This window comes from Myotis nattereri (genome assembly GCF_964212035.1).
Source record: "Myotis nattereri genome assembly, chromosome: 2".
NCBI classification, from domain to species: Eukaryota; Metazoa; Chordata; class Mammalia; order Chiroptera; family Vespertilionidae; genus Myotis; species Myotis nattereri.
This window is the reverse complement of record NC_138076.1, coordinates 164,220,838-164,244,382: the sequence shown is the minus strand read 5'-3', so window position 1 is coordinate 164,244,382 and position 23,545 is coordinate 164,220,838. Positions and strand designations below refer to the sequence as shown.

The window sequence follows — 23,545 nt, the reverse complement described above, 5'->3', positions numbered from 1 at the left end:
ATCTATTTCTCCTTGTGCAAGTTTTGTACCTTTCAAAAATATGGCCTATTTTATATAAATTATCGATTTGTCCCATAGTTGTTTATAATTTTCCTTTATTATAGTTTTAATATCCACACACGTAAGATTTTAATTTAAATATATGTATATTACATATATATACTATTTTTAAGCCTCTTTTGTGTATTTCTATATGCTAGATAATTTGCCTTGTTAGTTATTTTATTTCCATTATTCTTTGTGGATACACAATAAAAAGTGTGGTGAGTAGGCCTAGACTTTGGAAGCCAGTCATCATACATCTGCTGTTGGGGAAATTCTGGGCAGAAACTGAAGAGATGCCAAAATGAGAGGGTCCCCATGTTGCTGGAGGAATGGTTAGAGGTGAGCACAGCAAGATTCTGACAGAGCAGGATCCAGAAACACCCTCTATAAATTAGCTAAGTCAAGAAAATTTCTCTTGTGGTGTGAGAACCTGGGGATTAGGGGGGGAAAAAAACAAAAAAAAAACCTCACAACAAACAAAACAATACAAAAATAATAACGAACTGGAGACAATGACTGCCCTCGGGAAGCAAAAGCTGACAGACCACTGTTACGCTGTGTCTGAGTTTTCCATACTTACTCACAGAAGTCAAAGCAGGTCAGGGCATACCTGAGAGATTTGCAGGACCCTTTTTGGAGCAACAAGGACTTCGACTTCCTAGAGCCTCTGTGACAGGTTTACAGTATAAGCAGGTGGGAATTATTCTTGTTTTGCCTTTATACTTCAAGAAATCAGCATCTGAGTTGCTAGTGAATCATGGAAACCTTAATTAGATCAGCTCTAGTGTTTACACTTTTTTCTGTTGTGAAGACTATTGGGATTCACATCTATGGTGTACAACTTTCTGAATTTGAACCACTTTCTCAGGATATATCTCCAGACATGTAATACCAGTCAGGAGTGGGCAACCTACTTTACTCAGGCTTAATGTTTCTTGATATATATCTTATCAGATACATTTATTGGTCATGAAGACAATTGTAAGTATAAATTAAATATCTTATTCTATTGTCAATGTTCTTTTGCTCTAATTGGACAGTAATATGTTTCTCTGGGCATATGAGCAAATACTGGGGCAGAAAGAGGTGGAAGCTTAGACGCCAGGTCAGAGAAGTGAAGCTGCTAGTATCTGAAATGTGCAGTAAAAACAGACTTAACAACAATGATCCCTAAAACTCCACCTGCCAAACATTACATGGAATCTAATTTGGGAGGAATTTTGAACATGAGGTTTCCAAAGGGCTGTTTATTGAAGTTATCTAAAGAAGGGGAGTGAGGCACATGGGGATTGGGAGTCTCCTCATTCATGAAAAGGAATTTGTCAGATTAAAAAGCTCAAAATCCATTGGTAACAAATCAAGGCAATATAAAACATGCATTATAATACACATCTGCTTTATTTAGCAATACAAGGGAGCAATACCAGAGGAAACATAGCAGGGATAGACTATACATGATAGAACTAGTGACTTATGCTTTCATGACCACTGTGTGGAACATGGGGAATTCCTGGGCCAGTAGAAAGCAAGACATTGCTCTGTTCTAGAGTCTAGAGTCCAACCCAACCAGTGACCTTCTGATGGTGAGCAAATGAAGTTCAAATGGAACAGGTATGTGAAGAGAGGAGAAATGAGGGCACTTAGCAACTTCAGTTCTAACTCCAGGACTAAGAGAATTAAGTAGCAGGGGAAAGGAAGCAAACTGAAGAGAAGGCCATGCGGCTGGCGAGGGGGGCTAAGACAATGTGGGACCAAGAGCCAACGGGAGGACTCAGTGCTTGTAGCCCTTCCTGGTGGTGGATGAGGTGGTGCTGTATTTGATGGTGGAACTGCTGCCCCCAGCAGAGCTGAGGCCACCTCCAAAGCCTCTGCCACTGCCAGAACTGAAGCCACCTCCAAGGCTGTGACCACTGCCATAGGAGTAGCCGCTGCCTCCACCCAGGCCGAAGCCACTGCCGACACCACCAGCACTGCCATAACCACTGGAGACGGTGGATTGTACCACAGCTGTGGAGGGGAGGAGGACAAGAACACACAGACATAGTGAGCTCATTATGTCAGCCTGAGTCAAGTCAGAAGAATACAAGGGTAAGGGAAGGAGGCAAGCAAAGATACTTACAGATGTTGACTGGTCCAACACCTTCCCCACTCAGCCTAGGAATAAGGAAACACACAGACGATGAGACCTCAGAGAACGACTACTGGACCAGTGTGGCCTGCCTTTTCTTTCCCAGTTTCCTCCGTTCCCACATCAACTGTTCTCATGTCATCTCTGTTCAATGCTTCTAGACCAGGGGTGGGCAAACTTTTTTACTTGAGGGCCACAATGGGTTCTTAAACTGGACCGGAGGGCCGGAACAAAAGCATGGATGGAGTGTTTGTGTGAACTAATATAAATTCAAAGTAAACATCATTACATAAAAGGGTACGGTCTTTTTTCTTTTTTAGTTTTATTCATTTCAAACGGGCCGGATCCGGCCCGCGGGCCATAGTTTGCCCACGCCTGTTCTAGACTATATTTTACAGCACTGACAGCGAAAGCCTCCATGTGAGGACCATCCACGGGGAAACTGCCTCTTCCATGGTTCTCTGAGAGTAGTAATTATGGCCATCACTAGGGTGCTTTAAGCTTGGGCTCACTGGCTGCACATCATGGAGAAGCACCCAGATGATAGAGGAGGTTGTGAGTGGCCCACCTGCACTCCTCGCCTTCCAGCAGCTTCCTGTAGGTGGCAATCTCCACATCCAGGGCCAGCTTGACATTCATCAGCTCCTGGTACTCCTTCAGGAGCCGGGCCATGTCCTGCTTGGCTTTCTGCAGGGCATCTTCCAGCTCAACCAGCTTACTCTTGGCATCCTTGAGGGCCAGCTCTCCACGCTGCTCAGCATCAGCAATGGCGGCCTGCAGGTTGGCGCACTAGAAGGGGAGATAAGCAGAATGAATTTGCAATCTAGTCCTCCCGAGACTAGCTGTGGTTCCTATTTCCCAGTGAGGAAGAGAGCCAGAGCCCTGATAGCATGGAAATGCAGCTCAGACCCTTTCTATCCAGTCTTTTTCCATTCTGCAAACCTTATCTAGTTTATGAGTCATCTGAAAAAACCTGTGCCCCTTTGTACTAACCACCCTGCATGAGGTTGTGGGGGCTGACTGGTAGAAGGTACTACAGCAGATATAGATCAGAGGCCAAAGGAAGAAATGTACCCACTAACTTGTTTTAAATTTTGACAGCTTTTAATATTCTCATGTAGCAGCCACACTAACTTGTACAAAATCACAAACATTCTCATGGAGGTGATGGGTTTCTTATACCTCACAATTTTAGGTGACACTGGTCTTTGTTCAGTGTCCTTGCTTGACTATCATTTTTTTTGACCTTGAATCTTGGGCAGATTTGCACCAATCTTCCTCACTTCCTGGCCTGCCTTTTCTTTCCCAGTTTTGTTCATTCCTAAATCAACTGTTCCCATGTCATCTCTATTCAATGCTTCTAGACTATATTTTACAGCTCTGACAGGGGAAATTGGTTTTGTCCACCTGTTTTTATCATGCTCTTGGGTTGGGATCTATCCACCTACCTGTGGGAACTCACTCAGGGTAGACACTGCATGGTGTCCTCTCCCTATTGTCTCCCAAATTCCCAGGAATAAAAAATGATGGTTGGTGACCACGTGGTGGTCTAGCAAGGAAAGGATGCTTTTATTTTCCTTAGTCCCCACCATACCTGTTTCTTGACATGGTCAATCTCAGATCTCAGCCTCTGGATCATGCGGTTGATCTCAGCAATCTCCTGCTTGGTGTTGCGCAGGTCATCTCCGTGTCTGCCAGCTGTGACCTGAAGCTCCTCATACTGTAGCAAAGAGGGAGAGAAGCTGATGTATATGGCCTTTCACATGTTAACACTGACTGTCACACTGTGTCAGGCTTTTAATAAATTCAACCCAATTGCTTTTCAAAAAAGATTTTAGGAAATGCTGATGTTACTAGGTCATTGGATCCTCTACACTCATCTCAGACCAACCTTGTCATGAAACCACTGCCTTTCTAGTTCTCTTCAGAACCAGCAATGTCCTGCACTGGTTTTCAGAGAGGCGGCGTCAGTGTGAAACTAAAGCAATGATCACTAGGTTCTTATCTACATTAGCTTTCCTCTTGCTTGGGTTTCTTTGACATACCAGAATTGCACATAAATAAAGTAACCGTATACTCTATCAGTGCAAGGTACACATTCAGCTTCCTAGAAGTGCATTTTCCCTGTGGAGACTGGTAACCTTGTTGGTGTTTAGGGAGTGAGCACAGGAATTACTCAACAGCTTCCCACTCACAGCTCACCTTGGTCTGGTACCAGGACTCAGCCTCAGTCCGGCTCCTCTGAGCAATCTCCTCATATTGGGCCTTGACTTCAGCAATGATGCTGTCCAGGTCCAGGTCACGGTTGTTGTCCATGGAAAGGACCACAGAAGTGTCTGAGATGTGTGTCTGCATCTGAGCCAGTTCCTGCAGAACATAAGATGGTCAGATCATTTTCTCCTGTAAAGTTTACAGGCTTCCCAACCCCAAAATCTTCCACCCTTTTGCAGAGCCCCATTAGAGTAATTCAAATGAAGGTGGAGATGCTTACGGCTTCATAGAAGGCTCTGGTGAAGTTGATCTCATCCATGAGAGCATCTACCTTGGCTTGTAGTTCAACCTTATTCATGTAGGCAGCATCCACATCCTGGGGAATAAGCCAACACCATGGGGTTAGCTGAGCCCTCCTTCCCCATCTGCCCACCTTCTAGCCTCCCCATTTTTGTCCTCTTAGATGTGGGGAGGACGCCAGAGTTTTCTTCTTTTGCAAAGAAACATGAACCCTTGGTTGTAATCAGCTCACCTTCTTCAGAGTCACAAATTCATTCTCTGCAGCGGTGCGCTTGTTGATTTCATCTTCATATCTAGAATGAGAAAGGCATACGTCAGTGGTGACAATGATACAGAAAAGGCAGCCTGGGGTCAGAACTTTCCATAATGGATATATCCAAGGTCAGCTTTCTTGACAGTAAGCCTCAAAGATGATTTTTGTGGTCCCTAAATTGTTTCCTCTTTTACTCTCCCTTTCCACCCATATAGCCCATTTTTCTTTCAGGTTTGTTCTTAAGCAACATTTGTGATTTTCATTTTCATGGACATGTTTTGTGATAGATCATGACCACATCTGGACCTGGACTCCCAGTGGTCTTGAAGTGTGTGCTTTAGACAACTGAACCCATATCTCTCCTTAACTCACTTGCTCTTGAAGTCCTCCACCATGTCCTGCATGCCTCTGAGCTCTGAGTCCAGGCGGCCTCTCTCCCCAAGGATACTGTCCAGCTGTCTCCTGAGGTTGTTGATGTACTGCTCAAACAAAGGCTCCAGGTTCTGCCTCACGGTCTTGGTGCCCTGCTCCTGCAGCAGGGTCCACTTGGTGTCCAGAACCTTGTTCTGCTGCTCTAGGAATCGCACCTGGAGGAACACAAGTTGGTTATTTGCCTGATGAATGATGGAAGAAAGATATTTGTGCTTGGGTCCCCAAGTATACCTGTGTGCTGGGCTACTATAGAGCACATACAGAAATGTATGTGACAGTCCTGCTTTTCTTTCCCCAGATCAATCTCACCACTGAAAATTTCCCATGGGCACTGAGGTGCTCTCACCCCTTAATTTATTCAAACTTATCAGTGACTTCCAACATTACTTCTTTCTCTTGACAATTACAATCATTCATCTAGTTTCAAAAGATATATGTCACAAAGCTTTTTAAAAAGATAATACCTCAGTTAAAGGAATATAGTGTTTAGAATATGACTATTAAATTCTAATCTTATTATGATTATATTACAATCTAAGTTCCATTTAGTACACAAGTCTTTTCTAAAACAAGCTTCCTCAATGGTCACTACTTAATTCTACAAATTTAGCATTTCAATGGATATGTAAGTGTTTCTGAGTCTTTTTTTCTAAATCATGCAGAAATATATTTATTTTTATTTTCCTGTCACACTTTTTCCTCTTGCATAGAGCCCTAGAGCAGTTTTCCACTGGAATTTTATTTTTTTTATTTTTTATTTTTTTAAAAATATATTTTATTGATTTTTTACAGAGAGGAAGGGAGAGAGATAGAGAGTTAGAAACATCGATGAGAGAGAAACATCGATCAGCTGCCTCTTGCACATCTCCCACTGGGGATGTGCCCGCAACCCAGGTACATGCCCTTGACCGGAATCGAACCTGGGACCTTTCAGTCCACAGACTGATGCTCTATCCACTGAGCCAAACCGGTTTCGGCTGGAATTTTATTTTTAATGTCTTAGATTCTTCAGAAGGTAAAGCTAACTCTTTCCATTTTCTCATTGTTTTCCCTTTGTTCCATGGGTATCAAAAGTTGAGAATTTTTCCTGGACAGGAATGAGAGGCATTTAAGAAATTCAGCAGTTCTAAATGGTTTCCATCTCCTTTTGCCTGTGATCAACATGGAGCTAATCTGGCATCCCAGGAGGGAGCCAGGCTGAGTCCCTTTTCCCCTCCACCCTCTTCTCCCCCCGAGAGAACATGTGTTGGTCCTCTACTTTGGGGACTCTGAGTCCCCACTGGAGGACAGGTCCTCCTGGCTCACCTTGTCAATGAAGGAGGCGAACTTGTTGTTGAGGGTCTTGATCTGCTCCCGCTCCTCAGTCCTCACCCGCTGGATGGTGGGGTCGATTTGCAGGTTCAGAGGAGTGAGGAGATTCTGGTTGATCGTGACCTCTTGGATGCCTCCAGGGGGGCACACAGGGAAGCCAGCGCCCCCATAGCCACCACCAAAGCCAGCTCCACCACCGAGCCCAAAGCCACCACCAGATCCACCGCCAAAACCAAATCCACTCCCGGCTCCACCTCCAAAGCCAAAGCCACCTCCAACTCTGCCACCATATCCTCCACTGATGGCACAGCTGCCACCTCCGATGGAAATCCTCTTGGAGCCCCCCAGGCCATAGAGGCTCCTGCTGCCAAAGCCAGCTCCTCCACACACTCCACCGAGGCCTCCACTGCCCCTGGAGCGGCACACGGAGACACTGCTGAAGCCAGAGCGGCTGACCCCAGGGACTCTGGCTGAGCTGGCACTGAAGCCACGGTGGCTGCTGCTTTGGGTCCTGATGGTGGATTTGCTCGACATGGTTCCTGAAGATGAGAAGGCTGAAGAAGGCGTGAGAGGCTGGAGGGTAGAGCTGAGAGCAGCAGGTGTGTGATGAGGTTGCCGGCAGCAGTTTATATATAGTGGAAATGGGCTGGGCTCAGTCCTGGAAGGTGAGCTTGCAGATTGGGGAGGGTTGGGCTTTACAAATAGTGAGGTCACCCCCAGCACCTAGAAAGGTATGAAATATGAAGATTGTATATTTGGCTTCCTTTATTCATGGAGAAATTCTCCTGCCCTCCAGCCTTGTCTTGATCCCCATACAATAGGGCTGGATATGAATTCACTGAAGTCATGAGTTAGTCATGATCGCACACAAAGGAGACAAGGCACTGATTTGTGTAATTGTCTCTTCCTTCTGCTTACTCAGCCGCTCCTCTGTGTCCCCTTCCCACACAGGTTTTCTGGTCTACCAGCACCACCCTTTTCATCAGGGTGGGACTGTCTCCGAGGGCTCACAGGTATTTGCTCAATGCCCTGAGCAAGAAGTGGCCTGCAGTGTTTTTTTCCAGCTCGTCTGAACCTGCCCTTTCTTCGGGAGCTGCCACATGTTGTTCCTGGTGGCCTTGTCATGGGAATGGGGGATACTTTGGGGTTGAAACCTTCCTTTGCAAGGCAAGAAGGACAAAAGGGTTGAGCTTTTCCATCACAATTGCTCTCTGTCCTATTCCATAAACTTCCCAATTGCTAGTTTCCTGAGAGGATAAGAACCTTCACCCAAGGCCACTCTGCCTCTGAGTGTCTCCCCACGCCTGTACTTCCCTCCCTAAGTGTGCTTGTCCATTGAACTGATGATCATGTCAGCTTGTCTTTCCAACTGGAATTCATGGGACACCATTTCTCTGCTGTTTGAGAATGTTCACTTAGAGCTTAACTTAAAGAATCTAAAATGAGTAGGACAAAAATCATTAAGAAATTCACTAAATTTTGATTCCCACAGATTTTGATATTTTTTGGGTTCAAGGATCAGACATCTTAATGGGTGTGGAGAGAAAGTTGAGGGGCATATAGAAGCAGTGAATCATAAAAATGTGCCCTTACATGTGTGATGCTGTCATAAGTAACTTTCGAGTGTATATTTCTAATCTCAGCTCTTGAAATCTTAAATCTCTACACATCTTCTCAGAGGAGAGAAGGCTGTCGGATGAGTGCTGTGTTTGGTTTAGAGGAGGAGGATGTTCATTTTTTTTTCAGTCCAGACATTAAAAACTGAGTGCAATGAGCATTGAGAGCAGTTGTAGGCATGTTGTTCTATGAGAACATCTGGTTAAATGGGAAACCAGGGGACGAAAGACAAACTCCCACATTGGGGTGACCTGAGGACAGGACCTGGTACTATTTTATAAGCAGTCCCATCTTTCCAATGTTTTTAGGGGCACAGCATCCAGGAGGGCAGGGCATTTCCTACCCAAAGGAGGTGCTAACTCAGCGTCTGGCTGGAAAGAGATACCTTCTCAAGACAACGGAAGAAGCTCCCCTCCCTCCACCCTGGTTGCACAATGGTTGACCAAGAAATGTGCTGTCACCAAGTTCTAGGAAAGAAACGATCCTTCCCATGGCACTGAGCTCTGATACATGCTACTTTTCTCGGGCCTGAGGCTTTAGGCTTGGCACAGATGATATCAGGTGGGGTAGGAAGCTTTGGCAAGTCAGGTGGGAGCAGCATGCATTTGCCCAGTGTTTTATGTCCATGTCAATGCCCATGACTACTTTCACACTATGATGGCAGAGTTGGGTAGTTGTAACAGAGAATATATGACTTGCAAAGCCTAAAATATTTACTAGTTGACCCTTTCAAGAAAAAGTTTGCCTCCCTGTCGGTGTGGCTCAGTGGTTGAGTGTTGACCTATAGATCAGGAGATTATAGTTTGATTCTGGTCAGGGCACATGCCCCAGGGGGTTGTGGGCTTGATCCTCAGTAGTGGGTGTGCAGAAGGTAGCCGATCAATGATTTTCTCTCATCATTGATGTTTCTATCTCTCCCTCTCCCTTCCTCTCTGAAATCAATAAAAATTTATTTTAAAAAAGAAAATGTTTGCTAAGCCCTGGTTAAGAGCATGGGCTCTGGAGACCTAGTACTCAGGCTTTCATGTGTCTGTATGCAAATTACTCATTTTTACAGATGTCAACTGGGGGTGGGAATTGTACCGATCTCTCATTATTCTGAGGATTATAGGAAATAATTAATGTAAAGGCCTTAGCAGTGCCTGCACATAAGTTCTCAATGAAGATGAGCTAATATCATTATTATAATGGAAGTATGGAAAAGACTTGGTGTATTCAGGCACCCTCCAGAAGCTTCAAGAACTGGAACACAGGTGTAGCTTGTGTGTGTGTGTGTGTGTGTGTGTGTGTGAGTGTATGATATGAGGGGGTGGGGTGAAAGAAAATAAAAGCAGCATTAGTAAGGACCTAGAAGTCACACATAGGTGGATGCCTAGGCAACACCTTGCCCAACTTGCTGGAAAGTAACAGTAGCAGGAAGTTGGAGGGAGGATCAGAGTCATTGACGGGAACTCAGCAGGCTGCTCCTTCCCTCCTCTGGAGTCAGGCTCCTTTGCTGGGTCCTCATCTGTCCTCTGGACTGTGCACACAGGGGCAGGCTGCGGTCAACTAGCACAGGTGACCAGATCAGTTCCGCCTTTAGTCCTGATTTTATCTATTTCCAGGGTGGGGGTGGACTCATCACTGAATGAAGTATGTAATTTAATTGCAGCAGGGGCATCACATTCAACCATTTAGCTTATCAGAGGATGGTTTAACTTCAACATATTACCCAATCCCAAGTTTGACATACACACCAGACAGCACCAGCAATATAAAGTATCATTCAATTTCCTGATACAAGTATTTTTGCCACTTCATTATACTGATGGGGTCATAATAATCTGGCCAGTCATAATAATCTGGCCACTCAGTGTATATTATATATAACGATATACTTTTTTTCAAACTTTCCATTACCACCTGCCAGAGAAGGATGCCCTGGAATCCAATTCCAGTGACCCTGAGCATGAGTGAGACCACTTGAGAGGGCTCATGGGAGATGGTGAGGGCTCCTGAGACAGTAAAGGAGGAGCTGGAGAGAAGCGACCCTGTGGCAGATCCATTTCTGATTCTACTCTTTTCTAGTCCCATCACCCTTAAGGTCAACTTTGTACTTGATTCATTTGCCCTTGATTTTCTATATCTTTCTTTGGGTCTGGGGAGATGCTCTGTGTTTCCTAATTCACTTTTAGACAGGCATCCTCCAGCCTATCCACCCCCCGCCCCCCGCCCCCGCAAGCTAAGCAGTACTTCTTTCCTCCTCTGGAGTCCAGCCTTCTGCTTTGGCATCCAGGAGTGAGTTGTGTTCATAGGTGGGGAGTAGGGGGCGGGGAGGGGGGAGGGGTACACTGGATGGCTAGAGAATTGACTTTTTAGATGAAATCTCTCCACTGATCCTGAATCATGTTCCATAGTAGAGCCTAGAGGAGTTATATCTTCCCAGAGTAACAGGGTGGGGAAAGCCAGACCTTCATAACAAGATTAGAACAAAGAGTGATAGTTCAGACAACTATGTGAGAGAAACTGAAGCAAGCTGTGTGAGTAAGTCCAATGACAGCTGGCCTCCTCCCCAGCAGCTTGCTGAGCCCAGCCTCTACTCTCTCTCAGGAGAGCCTCCTTGCAGTCCGGTGCTGTCTCTTATTGCCAGGAAATGAGGAAGGCCTGTGGTCTAAGGCCCGGGGGTTAATCTGTACTGCATTTGCCCCAGCATAGCTGAAGGCAGGAGGGAACCCCTGACGTCTGAGCTCATGGAAAATCTGCCTCAGGAGGATTTGCCTTGACTTTCTGCCTCCCTGGGTGGAGCTGACAGATGAGAATGAGGGATATAGGCTTTTGTCATCACCTATCAAAAGCTTAAGACTAAGTGCCTACTCCTGCAAGCTCCAGCGCAGGATGATGCTGTTCAGAGGAAATCCCACAGACCCAGTCCTGTCCCTAGGGAGCACCCATTGAAAGAGAACATGCAGCCACACGTTTATAAAGAACAGACAGTGGCACCAATGCTGGAGCAGAAAAGGCAGCCTTCTGTGATGTATAGAGTGGTTCAGAAAGTATAGAAACTTCCAAAAGTCCATTACTTAGTAACTAGGCTGTTTATGAACATGCATTATGCACCAAATTGAAGCATTTTCCTGTATTTCTCGCATGGTCCACCCACTTTTTGCATAGAACACAGTGATGGGGTCACATCTCTGGACATGATACCTGAGTGGGCTTTGTCCACAGCTGCTAGAAGTTTCTGACAACTCCATTTCCAAGCAGGATGGGGCTCCACTTTAGGTCAATTGTGAGGTCCAGAGGCCATTGAAAGAATACCTTCCACAGTGCTCGATGAATGATCCATTCAAAGCATTGACCTGCCTCTGGAACTGTGGTCCCAAATCCCCAGATGTCATTCCATGTGGCTTCTAGTGGGGATAAGTCAAGAACCTCAGATTTGTCCCACCTGGTCCTCATGGACTGGAGGAGATGTGGAAAGCATTGTGGTTGCCATTTCAACCGCCAACAACAATATGCAACACAGGGTCTGGGATGAACTGGGGTATAATTATTAGCCTACAGGATTAAAGCATATTATGTGCCGTGAGCATTTATACAATTATGGAAAAAACTCTGAATTCAACTACTTTTGTTACATATTCCTATAAAACCTAGTTCCTGAGTAATACCTTTTTGAAAGTGTTCATTTCCTTTTGACTTGGTGTGTACATACTGATACTGGGTAGGCGGTACACTTGAATGCTTAAGTAACTGGTAACTGCATAATTGGACTGGGGACTGAAGGACATATTCAGACAAAGGGGGGCACCCTTGGCTTTCCTAACCAATGAGGGGAAACTAGTTGGAGGAGGAGGAGCATGTGTAAATATGAGAGAGGCATTTAGATGCTCAGAGGCAAGTGCTGTTGGCAGTGAAGAGAAGTGCTTTAGAGCAGATGCAAGGGTGGAAAGAGAATGAGCTGAAAAGCAAGGTTAGTGTAGATCATGCCTAGGATGAGCAGGGCAAAAAGGCATGGATGAGGGAACGAGGAGCCAGAGTCTCCTTCTGTATGTATTTGAGGTCTTTGACAAGAACAGGGGTTGAAGAGAACCATACCAGAGCTCCAGAGGGGCCAATAAAAATCTGAGAAGAATAACAGGTGGAATGGTATCTTTTTCTCTCCACTGCATCCCTCACATTCCCTGCCTCCCTTCTTAGTCTTGCCTCCATTCTGACCGTCTGGTTTCTACCTCCTCACCACCGAAGGTCCGCCTCATTGTACTATGTCATTTTAAAAAGTGTAGTTGGGTAAAACATATTCCAACAATTCTCTAGTGAGATGCACAAGTACCTGACTTAAATAATGTGAATGATTGAATGGGGAGCAGCCTATGGAACGATGCCTCACTACATTTGCCTTCTGGTGAAAGTCCCTTTATTTCAGGTTAATTGTGAATGTACTGCACGATTCCCTCAAATTCAGGATGATTTGGAGTAAGTTATCTCAACATCATCTTATTCTTAGAATATGAATATCCTAGAGAGTAAACGTGCCTCAGGCAGTTTCCTCTGAGATTCCTTCATATTGAGTGGCTACTTCCATCTGTTAATCCTTTATAATGTCACTATTAGCCTAGGGTGGGGATTAGTAACAGGTCATTGATAACCTGGCACAAGTCTGTGAAATTAAAGTTGCAAAGGAGGCCTCAGGGGGATCTAATAAAGTTAACTTCCTTCTGATTTCCCTCTGGACCTCCCTCAGCTGCTTCTGGGGAAATAGTCTGGATTTTTTGAATAGACGCAGAAGAATACCCAATATGGCTAGGGAAGTTTGTACTCTGTGGTACAATCTAGATCCCATTCCCAATTCACTTCTTTCTTCCCCGTTTCTACTATAGAAACTTGAAAAATGAAATATTCTTTCTTTTAGAAAAATTTGGTTTCTAGATCTATAATGTACACACAGTGAAATGCACAGATCTACAGATCTTAAGTGCAGAGTTTAATCCATTTTGACAAATTCATGCACTTCTATAACTCACACAATATCAGGATACAGAACACTTCCATTACTCTAGGTAATTCCTTTGTGTCCTTTCCCTTTAATCCCATTGCCCCAAGCAATCATTGTTTTCATTTTTCCCTCTTGGATTAACTTACTTTAGAACTTTATGTAAGTGGAATCATATAGCATATACTTTAATGTTTTGTGTGTGTGTGCATGTGTGTGTGTGCGTGTGTGTGTTTGTGGCTCAGAAAAATGTTTTTGAGATTCATACAGATTGTTGTGATATTTGACAGTTCATTCTTTTTTATTGCTGAGTGATATGCCATTGTATGAATATACCATAGTTTATTTACCCATTCAGACTGGTGGATTCCTAAGATATTCCCAGTTTAGAGTTACCTTATATGAAACAGTTCTGAACATATTGTGAACATTTTTGTGGATGCATGCTTTCATTTCGTGCAAGTAAATACCTAGGAATAGAATTGCTGCATCAAGAGTAAATGTATGGTCAGCCCAGCCACAGGCACACACCACACACACACACACACACACACACACACACACACGTAAATGTTTATTAGTGTTTCAAATGGTTGTACTATTTTTAATAATAGAGTTTAATTTTTAGAGCTGTGTAGGTTCACAGGAAAATTGAGCAGAAAGTATAGAGACCGGAGAGTTCCCATATACCCCCTCTCCACTCACACAATAGCCTCCCCCACTATCCACTCCCATAGCAGAGTGTACATTTGTAACAATTGATGAATCCATCCTATATAATAAAAGCCTAATATGCTAAGTGTCCGATCATCCAGTTGGCTGTTCAACCAATCAAAGCATAATATGCTAATGATATGCTAAGGTCACTCAACCACTCGCTATGACGTGCACTGACCACCAGGAGGCAAACACTCCGACCAGTAGGTTAGCTTGCTGCTGGGGTCCAACTGATCAGGACTGAGTGAGATGAGCTGGACACACCCTGGGGCATACCTGAAGTCCCTCCCTGGCTGGCCAACCTCCCACATCTCGCCCTGGCCCCAGTCGTGCACCAGTGGGGTCCCTTGGCCTCTCTTGCACCTTCTCACAATTCAGGACCCCTTGGGGGATGTCGGAGACCCAGTTTCAGCCTGATCCTGCAGGCCAGGCCAAGGGGCCCCACTGGTGCATGAATTCATACACCAGGCCTCTAGTGCTGCTATAAACATCGTGTGTAGGTTTTTGTATATATACTAGAGGCCTGATGCACAAAATTCGTGCACTGTGGGGGTGGGGGGGAGGGTCCCTCAGCCCAGCCTGCATCCTCTGGCAGTCCAGGATCCCTTGGGGGATATCCACCTGCCAGCTTAGGCCCGCTCCCTGGGGGATTGGGCCTAAGCTGGCAGTCAGACATCCCTCTGGCAGCCTGGAGCTCTCAGGGGATGTCCGACTAATGGCTAGTGCTGCCGCCACCACCACTGCTTTGGCCAGCCATAAGCCAGCTTCTGGCTGAGCAGCACTCCTTCTGTGGAAGCGCACTGACCACCAGGGGGCAGCTCCTACATTGAGCGTCTTCCCTCTGGTGGTCAATGCATGTCATAGCGAGCAGTTGTTTCTGGTCATTCCACCATTAGGGCCAATTTGCATATTACCCTTTTATTATATAGGATAAGTTTTCAGCTCATTTGAGTAAATATTAAGAAACACTAGAGGCCCGGTACATGAAATTTGTGCACTGGGGGGGAGGGTGTCCCTCAGCCCAGCCTGCACCCTCTCCAATATGGGATCCCTCTCACAATCCAGGACTGCTGGCTCCCAACCACTCACCTGCCTGACTGCCTGATTGCCCCCCAACCACTCCCCTGCCTGCCTGATCGATGCCTAACTGCTCTCCTCCCAGCCTGATTGCCCCCAACCACCCTCCCCTGCCAGCCATCTTGTGGCTGGGGGCACCACCATATTTGAGGGCCTAACAGTCAATTAGCATATTCCCTTTATTAGATAGGGTAATTGTTGAATTGTATGGTAAGAGTTTTGTAAGAAACTGCCAAACTGTCATCAGCGTGGCTGTACCATTTTGCATTCCCACCTGCAATGAATGAGAGCTCTTGCTTGACATCCTTGTCAGCATTTACTGTTGTCAGTTTTGGATCTTCAGCTTTCTAATAGGTATGTAATGCTCTCTTGCTGTTTAAACCTGCATGTCCCTGATGACTTATGATGTGGACCATCTTTTCATGTGCTTACTTGCCATCTGTGTATCTTCTTTGGACAAGTGTATGTAGTGTTCGGCCTATTTTCTAATTGGGTTGTTAAGTTTTCTTATTGTTGGGTTTTAAATATTCTTTATATTCCCTGTAACAGCCTTTTTATTGCATCTGTCATTTGCAAATATTTTCTCCCAGTCTGTAGCCTGACTTCTTATTCTTTTGACAGTGTCTTTTGCAGGGAAGATTCTATATATTGTCCCATTGGCCCATTTTTCAGTCATTTCCTCAATACCACATTTTCTAATTACTGTATCTTTATAAAAAGTCTCAGTATCTGGAACTATAAGAACTTTGTTCTTCTTTCTCAAGATTGTTTTGACTGTTTTAGAGCTTTTTATTTCCATATAAATTTTAGAACAGGCATATCAATTTTTATAAAATACTGGCTGATATTTGATTGAAATTGCTTTGAGTCCATAGTTCAATTGGGGAAAACTGACATGTTTACAAATTACGTTTTCCAATTCACACAGGTGGCATATACCTCTGTTTGTGTGTGTGTGTTTTTAATTTTTCTTTAGTCATTTTCAATAAGCTTTTGTAGTTTTCTATATATGTCTTTGGCTACATTTATTTCTAGGTATAAGATTTTTTAAAAATATTTTTTATTGATTTTAAAGAGAAAGGGAGAGGGAGAAAGAGAGAGAGAGAGAAACATCAATGTGAGAAAGAAACATTGATCAGTTGTCTTCTGAAAGTGCCTTAATGGGGAATTGAACCAGCGACCTTTCAGTGCACAGGACAATGCTCAACCAACTGAGCCACTCATGTGGGACAGATATTAGATATTTTTGATGCTACTGGAAATGGTACCTTAAATTTTATTTCCTAATTGTTTCTTGCTAGTATGAAGAAATAACATAGTTTTTTGTATTGGTTTCCTAGTGACCTTGATGAATTCACTTACTAATTGTAATAGTTTGGAGAACTTTTTATTTCCTATACATAATTATGCCATTAGTGAATAACTATAATTTGCTTATTTCTTTCTAATTCTTAAGATGTGTACTTCTTTGTCTTGTCTTATTTCACTGGCTATAATATCCACTGTAATGCTGAATAATTGTGGTGATTATAGTCATCTTTGCTTCCTTACTGATGTCAATGAGAAACTTGATCATTCACTATTAAGGATAATGCATGTTGTCTGGTTTGGGAGAGAGATGACAATTTGATTTCTTTTATTCTGTTAAAGTTGTGCATTACATTATTTTTTGAAAATGTCAAACTAGCCTTACTGTAATAATGTTTGACATTTGAGGGCTTCTAAGCTCCACTCCTCCCTCTCCCTCTTCTACCAACATCTGAGAAAACCAATAAGAAAGCCTGAGTAATCCCTTCTTTGTGACTGGTGGGAACTTCAAACCTGGCCCCACCCCAGCCACCATAAAAATTCCACTCTAGTCTCCTTCCCTGCTCTTTCACGGTATATTTGGACCAGCTTGCTCTCTTCAGAAAGCTTTCCTAGTATTACAAGAGTAATATACATTCAAGTAACAGCATAAATCGGCTTAAGTAAAATTTATAAAAGGAATATGTTTTCTTCAGAACCCAAAAAGGCCTAAAAGATGTTGGGCCTGCTCTAACATTGTGGGTACTGAAAAGATCAATAGCTGTTTCTTATCAACTCTACAGTCTGTCCAAATTGCAATACAATGGACACTCCCATTCATCCCCTCCAGAGAGTCCTTCATTCTAGAAGCGTTAGCAACCTCCTCTCATGCCTCCTGGAGTTTCTGGACCACTCAGGATGGCCACACCCAATTCTACCTGTGAATCATCAAAGGGACCAGCCACACCTGGACAGAGTGACCCTCAGGAAGTCTTTAGGCTGATTGTAGACTGAAAAAATAATTCCGCACAGCAATTTATATTATAAAAGCATTTTATTGAACACACTCTGAAGGCAGTCAGAACCAGAACTAAATTTTGGATTGGGGTGGGGTCTCTGTTTTGATGATTTAGATACTGGAAAACTTTGGATTTTTCTCTCATCAAGGACCACAAAAGGCTGATTTGAAGAATATAGGATCTAGGAGATTGGGCCATTTCGGGAACCAAAGACTGTGGTCCTGCCATAGGCTTGTTCTGAACTACACGTCAGCAAAAGAGAAATCTTAGCTTAGCAACTACCTAGAAGGGGCAGTTGCCAGGGGCCGGTTGCTGCCCTGCGTGGCAGTGACTTGCAATAAGCAGGCTCTTAACTCTTGAAGCTCTTCCGGGAAGAGGAGGTGGTGGAGACAAATTTAACGCTGGAGGCGCTGCCTCCTCCACTGCCGCTGCCTCCTCCACTGCCGCTGCTGCCAAAGCCAATCCCCATGCCAGGGATCACAGTGTAGCCACTTCCCCCACCTCCACCAAAAATTCCACCAGAACCTCCACCAAAGCTGCTGCCAAAACCAAGGCCGCTGCCCAAGCCAGCGCCACCTCCATAGCCACCTCCATAGCCACCTCCAGAGCCACCTCCATAGCCACCTCCAGAGCCACCTCCGTAGGCAGAGGAGACATTGCTGGTGACGACAGCTGTGGAGAAAGGAAGGAGAACTTGGTGAGACCAGTCTGCCAGATTGATCCTTCAAGTCCAAATTATTTGATCCTGCTAGTATAAGCACTGTAGCTGGCCCCTTTACAGCATAGCAAATGAGGCCCAGGAGAACTAACTCATTTACTTAAGGTCCGTAACAGGAAGTTGGTGAACATAGTAGGCAAGGGATGGTGCTAAACTCAGGGGGAGGGGGTAGGAGGGGTGGAGAAGGGGGGAGGGGGGAGGAGGGGTGGAAAAGGGGGGACCATGGCAGGGGGGCAGAGTACAAGATGTGTAAGATACAGTCCTACCCTTTAAAAGATAAAACATAAGCTACGTTGTTTCAAATCTCTAAGTGTATCCTGTACCCTCCACTAAGTGTATGAAATAACCAATTATTGGAATAGGGAGTATCTGGAATCTAGAAATAGCAAGATTCTGAGTTGGCACCAAACACTGCATATTATTATCGTTGTTAATATTTGTTTAAAGTTACTTACAGATGTTGACTGGTCCAACTCCTTCGCCACTCAGTCTGAAAGGAAACAATTGAAATGAGAATTAAAAACTCCTCCAAAGACAATACCCATAGTCATGTTTAAAGTTGCCAGCCCTATGAACAAAAAAAATGCCAAAAACATACAAAATAAAGAAAAACCACCCACACCCTGCTTAAGTTTAGACAAAAATATAGCTCGCTGAAGGGACTTCCCAAAGAAGAGGACCTGGCCTAGAACCAGGTTATCAAAGGGAAAATTATAATTCACGTTCTCCTCCACCCATTATATGAGAACTAAGAGACTGTGGGAACTATGAAAATGTATGAAGCAGTTTTTGCCTTGCGGGAACTTACATTCTGTGAGAGGACTTGGCATGGACAGAAACACTTCTAACAGAAAGTAGGCAGAGGGCAGTGTTAGAAGATTGAAGAAAACAGAGTAGCTTGAGAATCCAAAGGCAGGTGAATTTAGCTTAGCTGGAGGGATCATGAAAGGCTTCCTGAAGGAAGAGGTACTTGAAAAATGGGGAAGACATTGATTAAGTTGCTTAATTGTTTGAAGGAGGGGCAGCATCTGAAAATACTGGTGGTGGGAATCGGTTTAGAAAAGTGAATTGGGACGCTTTTGTATAGGTCAGCTGTGTGCCCAGGTGTCAGATTGGATCGAGATTAATGATGGATAATTATCATGCACAAGAAGTGCTCACTGTGCATGTGTTTTACATGCTGTAGTGGAGAAGAAGCTCCACTTATCAAATGTGAGGCCATCCCGGGCTTGTGATGTCAGCCCTACGTTGCCCACCTGCACTCCTCGCCCTCGAGCAGCTTCCTGTAGGTGGCAATCTCCACGTCCAGGGCCAGCTTGGTGTTCATGAGCTCCTGGTAGTCTCGCAGCAGCCGGGCCATGTCCTGCTTGGCTTTCTGCAGGGCGTCCTCCAGTTCAGCCAGCTTGTTCCTGGCGTCCTTGAGGGCCATCTCCCCACGCTGCTCAGCTTCAGCGATGGCATTCTGCAGGTTGGCGCACTACTCAGGGAAGGGAAGAAAAGTGGACACTTTAGTAGTGAGCTGGGCCTGTGGTGTCTCTTTCTGAGTTTCCAGAGAGAAGTCAGTACATTTATCCTGGTCATTGTAGATGGGGGAACATTGAAACGCTGGTTCTTGTTCCAGCTCTGTGTGTGTGTGTGTGTGTGTGTGTGTGTGTGTGTGTGTGTGTGTTTAAAACAAGCAAAATGGGTCTCCCTTTCAGAGCTCAGGCCTCCTCATTGCCTTCTTTTGACTTCTCCTTACCTGCTTCTTAACGTTATCGATCTCCGCTCTCAGCCTCTGGATCATGCGGTTCATCTCGGAGATCTCATGCTTGGTGCTGCGGAGATCATCTCCATGCTGACCAGCTGTCCGTTGCAGCTCCTCGTACTGGTGCCACCAGAAAAGAGGGAAAGTTCCATTTATATGAGGATGGAAACACTTTCCCAACGTTCATGGGCAGGAGCTACCAAGAGGTGGTAAGCGGTGGAGTTATCTGAGGCCTGGGGCTAGTTTCGACTTTATCCAGGTGGACCTGGTCTTAGATAATTTCCTCTTTAGTGCTTTTGCTCTCTTGGAGACACTGGTGTGAGAGTCTCCTTAAGGTTCTTAAATTTTTGTGGCAAAGGCATACATGACTGTTCTCATAACTCAACCCAAGAGTTTTCAACAGGTCTCAGGAGACCTTAGCATTCTGTTGTGGCCTGGAATCCCAGACACGAGTCCATCCCCTGACTCATTCACCATAGCACTCACCTTGGTCTGGTACCAGGACTCAGCTTCTGTCCGGCTTCGGTTAGCAATGTCCTCATATTGGGCTTTGACCTCGGCGATGATGCTGTCCAGGTCCAGGGAGCGGTTGTTGTCCATGGACAGCACCACAGATGTGTCTGAGATGTGCGTGTGCATCTGGGACAGCTCCTGCAAGGAGACTTGAAGTTAGTCATCTGAATCTGTGTTATTTTATGCCAGGTCCATTAAAATATTCCACTCATTGTGGTATGTTAACTTGAGAAAAAATAATAACCACCTACATCAAACATTTAGTTATGTTAATAATCCAAATCATCATTAAATCTATTTTTTTAAAAAAACTTTAAGCACTCTGAACCTCCAAGAAATGCCTACTGTGTAACATCTCAGATGTGAGTTATGACCCAAGTTGGTCATATTTTAAAAGAATCTAGTTGACTGGTCTGTTACACTGGAACAAGCTAGAGAGGGGAGGTTTGGTGTACTGTGCCTATAACTCACTCTAGACCTCACTCGGCAAAATGATGGCTGAAGGATTTGCTTTAAATGTGACTTTGTTTTTTTAAGGATTGGCTTTATAAGTAATAGGGTGAGTAGTGCTAACGGGATAGGAAGAACAAGGGTGTGTCCACAGCTTTGGAGCCACTGAAACTCACTTCATCTGGATACCCTAATTCCTGGTGATGATCCAGTGACCATCTCTTTGGGACCTGAGTAGGGGGCATTTCTTACCGCCTCAAAGAACATCTTCAAGAAGTTGATCTCATCCATCAGTGCATCGACCTTGGCCTCCAGCTCCACCTTGCTCATGTAGGCGGCGTCCACATCCTAGAGATACAGGGATGGTTGGCACTACACCCAATTTCCACCCTGACTTAAATTAACGCCATCCTAAGAGAGCATAGCCACAGGCAACAGGTTCTCTTGTACCCACGCACCTTTTTCAGCATCACAAACTCATTCTCAGCAGTGGTGCGCTTGTTGATTTCATCTTCATACCTGGGGGTAAAGGAATAGGAAGGCTTATTAGGAGATGAGGGGCAGGTGAAGCCTAGGGTCTTTATTGCAGAAAGTCACCTGTGAGTCTGCTTTCCCACTGGAAAGGGGCCGCTCTCCTCCCATCATGAAAGCAGGGAGGGAGGGGGCACTGGTAGTGTGACCCTTTGGGAAAGGTCCTTACTCATTAGGGTCCTGTTTCCTTTTTAACTGCCCATCAGAGAGTCATTCTATTATCGCTGTAATTCAGTTGCTTGAAGAATATGCCTATAGAAACCTGTGCTGTTTCTTCCCAACTCCACATCTAGTCAATTTCCCTAATTCTTTTTTCAGCTTTCACAGTCTTAAAACAACAAAAACAAACAACTAGCAGCATGGGGGTCTAAAAAAATTACTGGAGCCATGAAGGTGAGTTATGTCATCAGTTCTCGTGTTGGAGGGAATCCATCACACAGCCCATAGTGTGCACTCTGAGTATACTGGGGAGGAAAGCCCCAAAGAGCAGAAATTACACTGCTTGCTATTTCCCCAGGGTCATCAAGCTTGTTGCTCTGGCCAGTGGCTAAGTGCCTTGCATAGGGACTGAGCTTGGGGCTGGAACTTTCTAGACATGGACCTGGATTTTATTTCAGTACTTCAGGTGTCCATGGAAGGCATATGTGTCTAGCCCGTGGGGAGGCATAAGCAGTAATCTGGTTATCAAGTTCATCTGGTGCCAAGAAGACATTGGTCTCCACTCCACCCCATCTCACTTGTTCTTGAAGTCCTCCACCAAGTCCTGCATGTTCCTCAGCTCTGAGTCCAGGCGGCCCCTCTCCCCCAGGACACCATCCAGCTGTCTCCTGAGGTTGTTGATGTACTGCTCAAACAAAGGCTCCAGGTTCTGCCTCACGGTCTTGGTGCCCTGCTCCTGCAGCAGGGTCCACTTGGTGTCCAGGACCTTGTTCTGCTGCTCCAGAAAGCGCACCTGGAAGGCACAGAGTCTAAAGATGGAGAAACCTGGATTTCATGTCTCAGTGACCATCGCCAGCTTCTCTCCCTGCTCATACTCTCCTCCTAAACCTTTCCCATGTGCCGTCCCTGGCGCTGGACCCTAAGCGGGGAGGCACAGAGTGAAGCACCTAACCTCACTCTCCTGGGGAGACAGAGCACTTATCCAGGGCACAGATAGCACTGGGCACGGCTGGGCAGAGTGGGGCCCAGTGCAGTGGTGGCTGTGAAGGCACTCAGGCTACTGCTCGATGAACTCATCCACCTTCCTACGCAAGCAGCCCCATTCCATGAAGCACAGAATTCCTTTCTTTGCCCAATAGTAATCAAGGAGCCCATATGGGGTAATTAAACGGGAAGAACTAAGACCCTGTCTTCCAAGCTGCCAGTCTAGTTGGGAAAGTGAGCCACAACTCTGGGACAGAAACACATTCACTGCAAACTAGGAGGGTATTTGCACAAAGTCAGAAGATGTTCCTCTTCCTACTTTCTTTGGTATTTGCTCCACACTCATAGCGGTTTTTCACAAAGGATTGGGTCCTACCTTGTCGATGAAGGAGGCAAACTTGTTGTTAAGGGTCTTGATCTGCTCCCGCTCCTCAGTCCGCACTCGCTGAATAGTGGGGTCGATTTGTAGGTTAAGGGGAGTCAGGAGACTCTGGTTGATAGTGACCTCTTGGATGCCTCCAGGAGGACAGACGGGGAAGCCAGGGCCACCAGCACCACTTCCAAAGCCTATGCCTCCTATGATCGGATAGCCACCACCTCCACCGAACCCAAAGCCACTACCAGCACCACCGCCAAAACCAAATCCGCTCCCGGCTCCACTTCCAAAGCCATAGCCTTGTCCACTAATTCTAGGTAGGGTTCTATAGCTACCAATGCTCATGGGGATCCTCTTGGAGCCCCCCAGATTGTACAGGCTCCGGCTGCCATAGCCTCCTGCTCCACCAGCACCCCGGATGCTGACCCTGCCAAAGCCACCGCCACCACCACTACCACCCCCGGATCGAGACACAGAGGTGAAACTGGTGCGAGAGACAGACGGGGTGATGGCAGAGGCGGCACTGAAGCTGCGGCTTCCCCCACTCCGTAAGGACACACTTGACTGGCGAGACATGATGGCTTGTTCCTGGAGGAGCAAGAGGATAGAGCACTAGAAGTTGGGATGTGCTGGAGAGAATAGAGCTCAGCAGGATGCAGAGGTGGCTCTGTTACCCGGACTTGCACTCTCCCTTTTAT

The 23,545-nt window shown here is 45.4% G+C and overlaps 1 protein-coding gene across 2 annotated transcripts; it reads right to left on the bottom strand.

The window, feature by feature from the left end:
• Nucleotides 1–1,816: 1,816 nt before the first annotated feature.
• On the bottom strand, nucleotides 1,817–23,423 carry LOC308512657 (keratin, type II cytoskeletal 5-like; the record flags this gene model as incomplete). 2 transcript variants are annotated; one of them, XM_081082255.1, is made up of 18 exons in its annotated part: nucleotides 1,817–2,052; nucleotides 2,165–2,199; nucleotides 2,742–2,962; nucleotides 3,768–3,893; nucleotides 4,376–4,540; nucleotides 4,665–4,760; nucleotides 4,917–4,977; nucleotides 5,310–5,524; nucleotides 6,675–6,934; nucleotides 17,862–18,041; nucleotides 18,543–18,577; nucleotides 19,344–19,564; nucleotides 19,829–19,954; nucleotides 20,321–20,485; nucleotides 21,050–21,145; nucleotides 21,256–21,316; nucleotides 22,066–22,280; nucleotides 22,848–23,423. In XM_081082255.1, the coding sequence occupies 18 exons, from the start codon at nucleotides 23,421–23,423 to the stop codon at nucleotides 1,817–1,819; spliced, it is 3,090 nt and encodes a 1,029-aa protein (XP_080938381.1). The 2 variants fall into 2 exon arrangements, with proteins under 2 accessions (XP_080938381.1, XP_080938382.1); XM_081082256.1 differs by lacking the exons at nucleotides 1,817–2,052; nucleotides 2,165–2,199; nucleotides 2,742–2,962; ... (4 more) ...; nucleotides 5,310–5,524; nucleotides 6,675–6,934 and having other exon boundaries at nucleotides 17,719–17,894; nucleotides 17,994–18,041.
• Between the last annotated feature and the right edge of the window lie 122 nt (nucleotides 23,424–23,545).